Genomic DNA, 6,697 nt, shown 5'->3' with positions numbered 1-6,697 from the left:
TGGGGCATGGGTCACTTGCTGGTGGATTCTCTGCAGCTTGAGGTCTTCAAACCACAATTTGAAGACTTCAATAACTCGGACATAGGTTAGGGGTTTGTTATAGAAGTGGATGGGTAGGGTTCTGTGACCTGCTTTGTGCAGGAGGTCAGATTAGATGATCATATTGGTCCCTTCTGACCTATGAGTCTATGACAAGCAGCGGCTGCAGAACTTTCAGATGCACAAAGCCACCTTCCTGGAACTGTGTGCAGAGCTCACCCCTGTCCTCTGGCACAGGGACGCTAAAATGAGAGCTGCCCTCAGGGTGGAGAAGTGAGTGGTGATTGCTGTGTGGAAGCTGGCAACTCCAGACTGCTACTGATCAGTCACGAATCAATTTGGAGTTGGAAAATCCACCGGAGGTGTTGCAGTCATGCAAGTGTGCAGGGTCATTAATCGTCTCCTGCTATGAAAGACTGTGATTCTGGGCAATGTGCAGGAAATAGTGGATGGCTTTGCATCAATGGGATTCTCTAACTGTGGTGGGGTGATAGATGACACACACATCCCCATTTTGGCCCTAGACCACCTTGTGATGGAGTATATTAACAGAAAGGGTTACTTTCCTATGGTATTGCAAGCGTTGGTGGGTCACCTAGGTCATTTCACTGACATCAGCGCAGCGGATCAGGGAAGATGCATGGTGCACACATCTTCAGGAATGCTGGCCTATGTAGAAAGCTGAAAGCAGGAACTTTCTTTCCAGACCAGATGATTCCAATTGGGGATGTGGAAATGCCAGTTGTGATCCTGGGAGACCTAGCTTACCTCTTCTTTCCAATGGCTCATGAAGCCTTGATTGCAGCAAGGAGCGCTTCAACAACATGCTCAGCAGGTGCAGAATGGCTGTTGAATGTGCCTTTGGCAGATTAAAGGGTCACTGGTGCTGCCTTTTTGGTAGCTTAGACCTCAGGAAAATACACATGATCATAGCAGCCTGCTGTGTTCTGCATAACATTTGTGAAGCTAAGGGGGAAAAGTTTCCACAGGGGTGGAACATTGAGGTAGATCAACTGGCAGCTGGTTTTGAGCAGCCAAATACCAGAGCTCTTAGAGGGGTTCAGCAGGAGAGGGGGGAGGGCTATTTGAATCAGGGAGACTTTGCAGGAGCATTTTGAGAAGGGGCCCCAGTAATATGTTTTTCTTTAATGTATTGAGCCAGGCATTGCTTTCTTTCACTGTAGTATGAGCCTTTTAATGATTTCCGTGTGTGCATTAATTGTAGTCTGCTAATGCACTGATTGCCACTGTGTATGAATTTCAGCAGCAACCACCACGTGTTACAGGCAAATAAATATTCATTTTCTTTTTATATGTACATTTTTATTCATGAGCTATACAGACATTTCTGTTTTCCACAAGGAACATGATACTGAAGAAATGAAGCTCTCACAGCTGGGTGTAGGTCCAGCTGTCATTGTGAAACATGTCCCAAAGGGTGGAATGCATGGGGTACTGTGACAGCCAAGGAATATGCGAGGAATGTGTGTGTGGAGTGTGGGGAGGGAATGGAAGGAAGTTCTATATAGGCTGCAGGAGGAGGCGAGCACATTTGTTCCGTCTGCAGTGTAATCAGGGATCTCAGCATGTCTGTTTGGTCTTCCGAAAGGTGTATCATCTGCTCCTGCCCGTTTCCTCTCTTGGCTATCCATTTTCAGTTTTTCAATCTCTCTCCATGCTCTCTGCTCGCTATAAGTAGCATCAGATGATTGCAACAGCTCCCTGAATGTTTTCCTTACTCCTCCTGGTTTGTCTTAGCAGAGAGAGCTGCTCAGCCAGTATGCAGGAGGAGATCCTCAAGGGAGCATCTGCAAAAGCTAAAGAAACGATAGACAGAGGCACTGTTGTGAGTGCACTCATAGCCTTGATTCATACAAGTTAGATACACCACTTTCTTTCTTTCTTTCCCCTAGCAGGTACACAGCACGGGAAGAGCCGTAATGATGAGTTTGGCCTGAGGTAGGGGGAAGGGGCAAGCTGGGAGAAAGAGTGGGGTTCACCAGGGTATCAGTACAAACACTTAGGGCCACTATTATGAATACTGGCACCATTTTATACAGTTGGGGTTGATAGCAGCTGACATCTCACTCTTAAGGGTAACCAGTGATGCAAGGATGCAGCTCCTGCATGCATGGAATTACATACTGGGTCTGTATGCTGCTTGCCTGTGTGCTTCTTTGATGCCTGCACAGGTAATTGCTGATTGGTGCAGCAGCTTTTCTACTGTGGGGGAAGAAACAAGGGTGCCCTCCTAAGGAACCTTCAGCAGAGGATTGCAAAGTACCTCCAGAAAAGTTGTATTGGTTATTTCTATCCCTCTTCTACCCTGGGGAAAAAAAGCAGAGGGCTAAATCATGTCTCCCTGCAGTATCAAAGCACAGTGGATACTTACTGGAGCTTTCCTTTTCTGTGCCATGCACACCACAGCTGGAGTGCTGAGACTGGCTGGACCCCTCCAAAGTTAAAGAGGCCCTGGCTCTCCATGCCAATGGATGTCCCAGTTGCCTGTCCCATCTCCTCTTTCAATTCCACTTCATCATCCACCACTTCATCCTCGGGGTTCAACCTGCTGGCTGCTGTGTCCAGCCCCCTACATATACATGGGGGTCTTGGTGGTGAAGGTGGGGTCACCTCTGAGGATGGCATGCAGCTTCTTCTAAATAAATGGCATGTCTTTGGCAATACACTAGACCGACAATTGGCCTCCTTTGCCTTCTGGTACACCTGCCTCAGCTCCTTGATCTTAGCATGGCACTGCTGCATGTCCCTTTCATGCCCCTTCTCCTCCATGCCATGAGCAATCTGCCCATAGGTATCAAAGTCCCTACGGCTGGAGCAGAGCTGTGATTGCAAAGCCGTCTCTCCTCACACACTCAGCAGATCCAATAACTCCGGTGTACTTCAGGCGGGAGAGTGTTTGCTGTGAGAAGCCAGCATGGTCAGCAGGAAAGATGCTATGTGAACTCTCCGTGCTGAACAAACAGGAAGAGGAATTAAATACAATACAAACAAGAGGAAAAATACTTTTTCACACAAAGCACAGCTAACCTATGGAATTCATTGCCATAGAATGTTAAGATGGCCAAAAGTATAACTGAGTTAAAAAAAGAACTAGATAAGTTTGTGGAGGATAGATCCATCAACGACTTCATACTCAGGGTGGCCTAAATCTGACTGCCAAAAGTTGGGAGGGGAAGACGGGAGGCTTTTTCCAAAATTACCCTGTTCTAGATATTCCACCTGAAGCTCTGACTCTGGCCACTGTTGGAGACAGGATATTGGGATGGATGGACCACTGGTTTGACTCAATATGGCAGTTCTTAGGTTGTTTCATATTACAAGCAACACTATTGCTGTGTAAGAGAAAATGCAGACTAGATTTGTAACAATATTTAAAACCATTGCAAACCTTAGTCAAGGAATATATAGGGAATGGATACATGAAACAACAAGACTAAAACAGGCAAAATTGTTTAAATTCAGAAGAAGAACTTTTGTGCCATTCTTATGTGTTTTTTTCCATCTTCACTAAGCTGAACCTAAATTTTAATCAGTTACTTGCTTATCTCACCACCTCCAAAACAGGTCTTCTCCAGGGTGCTGTCATCTCATTTGGGTTCTACAGGAACTTGGAGATGCACTACTCATCTCTACCTCTCCTTGATAAGAATTTGAGGTCGTGTTGCCTTCCAGTAAATTCCTGTCTGAAGTAGAAGCCTAGGTAGAAATGAATGATAGATATTGTGGGCACTTCAGAAGGTATGGCACATATTATACTTTCATAATATGTCATACCACAATCTGCCCACAGTTACGCTTATGCAGCCTCATTGAAATCAATGGGGGTTGCCCATGTGTATCTGAGAGGAGATAATCCATTTAGAAGTAACTAGCAAAAGACACAAAAACTAACAGCAAAATGTAACTATCCAATTGGGACCAGGACCAAATCAGAGAATCAAAAAATCAGATAATCAGGAGAATGGGCAAAGAGCTTTCACACCGTTATTTTAAGATGCAGAGTTGTTTTTAAACCAGCTGATCCCTGCCAGAAAAAGCATTAAAACATACCCCCCTTTTAATCTATTTAACAGAATATACAAACTGTTAGTTCTTACAATGTTTTGTTAATTTATTAACAGGAAAACTGACATGAATTTTTAACAAGTTGTATTGATCATTTTTACACTCTTTAGTCATTAATCTTGAACATTATAGGAACCGTCTACAAAGTCTGTCTAATGTTACACCAGGTACCATTTCTGTTTTGCATGGTTACTCGTAACATCGCAAACAGTGCAATTTATAAAAAATGCAAAAATGATAACGACCAAGCTTTAAAACATAGCTCCTTTCTTTATTTACTGCCTGCAGTTATTGCTAGTGAAGACCACCAGTTTTTAAAAATGCAGAAATGATAAACTCAAGCCTTAAAATATAGCCCCCTTCTTTACAGTGTTTTTTAGGTGAGAGGTTCTATTCATTGTGCAATCACAAAGTCGTTTCATTAACCACAGTTCAGTGGGGTCGATACCGGGCTGTTGTGTCAAGTACGGAAGGAAGAGGTTTCCTGCTCTTACAGCATTGCAGTGAGAAATTTTTTCTGTCAGTTCTTCCTTGGCAGAATCTTCAGCTTCGTAATCTCTGTCTGCCTGTAGAGTACAGTCTGCATGATTTTGGCATCATCCAGTAACTGATAGCCAGGGTCATTAGCATCAATCATTTTCAAGCCAGTCTGTAACATCATCTTTGTCAACTTCTGTGCAGCCAGGAAGTCTGTGGAGGAGGTCAACAAATGCATTGTTCTCTTCTTCAGCTGCTAATGTTGCTGTTGCAGCTGCAAGTTCACTGTCCTATGTGTTAGCAATAACTGCAGGCCACAGATTTTTCCACAATTTTTGTAAACTTGACCCAGGGATGTCTTTCCAGGCTTCTGCAACCCTATATATAGCATTCTTGATACTGATTTTTTTTTTTTCCCAGTGCTGCAACATGTTGTCTTCATTCTCAGATGCTTCATCAGATATCAGTGGTCGATTAAGAAGATGCCATTTATAGTGCCATTTTAGACTCTCCAGCACTCCTTGGTCCATAGGCTGCACAAGAGATGTTATGTTTGGAAGGAGAAAAAAACAGAAGATTGGGTCATCTTGGGAGGTAAGCCCTCTGTTGTCAGGGTGTGTTGTCCAGCAGTAAGATAGCTTTTGGTGGGATGTTTTCTTCATTCAGTATGCTTGATACAAAAGTTTAAAAAAAAATCACGAAACAAAGAACTGTCCATCCGTACTTTTCCCTGTGATTTGTAGATGACAGGCAAAGCATCCATGAGTGCATTTTTAAGTGCACATGGATTCTTTGCTTTACCAATGACAGTTAATGGGAGCATGTATGTGCCACTGACATTAGCACAGGCCAGGATTGTTAAACATTCTTTGTTTTGCTTGTAGCCAGGCACAGATCTTTACATTCTGGTATTAAGTGTTTTTGATGGCAATATCTTCCAATACAAGCCAGTCTTATCACAATTATAAACTTATTCTGGTGACAAGTTGTGCTTGGCTAAGATATCTTGCAGTTTTTTTTTGATAGTCAGAAATAACTCGCAAATCGGCAGACAGCTTTTCCCTGGTGACTGTTAGTTGCTGGGTGTTGTCATGCTTTTTAAAGTGACTGAGCCATGCCTGATTAGCGGAGCAACCAGCATCTCCTCCTAAAGCTTGATTAAAGCTCTTAGCCTTCTCACATAGTAAAGGATCACTAATAGGAATGCCCTCCTCTCTCACCACTGATAAAGGGCTTCACCTAGATCAGCATCCTTTGGTTGCTTCATAGGGTATGTCTAGACTACGCGCCGTATCGGCGCGTTAAAATCGATTGCTCTGAGATCGATATATCGCGTCTAATCTAGACGGGATATATCGATCCCTGAGCGTGCTTATATCAATTCCGGAACTCCACCAACCCCAACGGAGTTCCGGAATCGACATGGCGAGCCGCGGACATCGATCCCGCGCGGTGAAGACGGGTGAGTAAATCGATTTTAGATATTTGATTTCAGCTACGCTATTCTCGTAGCTGAAATTGCATATCTAAAATTGATTTTATCCCGTAGTGTAGACCAGCCCATAGTCTTCCAGGATGCAGAGTTCTTCATGCTGTATTTAAGAATTTGCTTGGCATTGTGTTTAATGGGAGAGATTTTCCAGGCCTCCTTGAAGGATAAAGAAAGGCAGGAAACAGATTAGAGGAGCTTGAACATAGGCTATCATCTTTCTGGAACTAACACCAATCCGTACCTGGTGTATGATGGTGAACACTTACTGTTGCTGTTTAAATGAGAGGGTGTTTTCCTACCTCATCTTGAGGTGTATTCTTTCTGACTTCTGCAGTGGTCAGTCGGTACTCTCCTAATATGACTCATATGTAAGACTCTCCTTGTGTGTTTTTTGGATGTGTTTTTAAAATTTATCATTTGTATAATGCGTTGAGATCTGTAAGGAGCCTATTGTACATACAAGATAATGGGTCCTTGCCCCAAAGAATTTCTAATCTAAATAGAAGCCCTACAAATAATGGAAAGGAGGACGGAAGGAAAAGTATGCAACATGTAATTTGCTCTTGTCAAATTATTTTTTAAAAAACAGAGCAATATGCCCAA

The 6,697-nt window shown here is 43.3% G+C and overlaps 1 protein-coding gene across 4 annotated transcripts in view; it reads left to right on the top strand.

Annotated features, from left to right (window-relative positions):
- Nucleotides 1-6,697, top strand: part of LOC116830156 (cohesin subunit SA-2-like) — a 104,721-nt gene that overhangs the window by 5,095 nt on the left and 92,929 nt on the right. For 3 of the 4 annotated variants that reach the window (XM_032789436.2, XM_075060795.1, XM_032789442.2), the window contains one exon: nt 5,051-5,196. In XM_032789436.2, the coding sequence (XP_032645327.1) occupies nt 5,147-5,196 (50 nt within the window). In that variant the 5' untranslated portion in view covers nt 5,051-5,146. Of the gene's footprint in view, nt 1-1,797; nt 1,886-5,050; nt 5,197-6,697 lie in introns of those variants that run through there. The other variant, XM_032789437.2, reaches the window with a different exon arrangement.

Source organism: Chelonoidis abingdonii, chromosome 1 (genome assembly GCF_003597395.2).
Source record: "Chelonoidis abingdonii isolate Lonesome George chromosome 1, CheloAbing_2.0, whole genome shotgun sequence".
Taxonomy (NCBI): domain Eukaryota; kingdom Metazoa; phylum Chordata; order Testudines; family Testudinidae; genus Chelonoidis; species Chelonoidis abingdonii.
The sequence above is the reverse complement of the archived record's forward strand: the minus strand, read 5'-3'. Positions and strand labels throughout refer to the sequence as shown.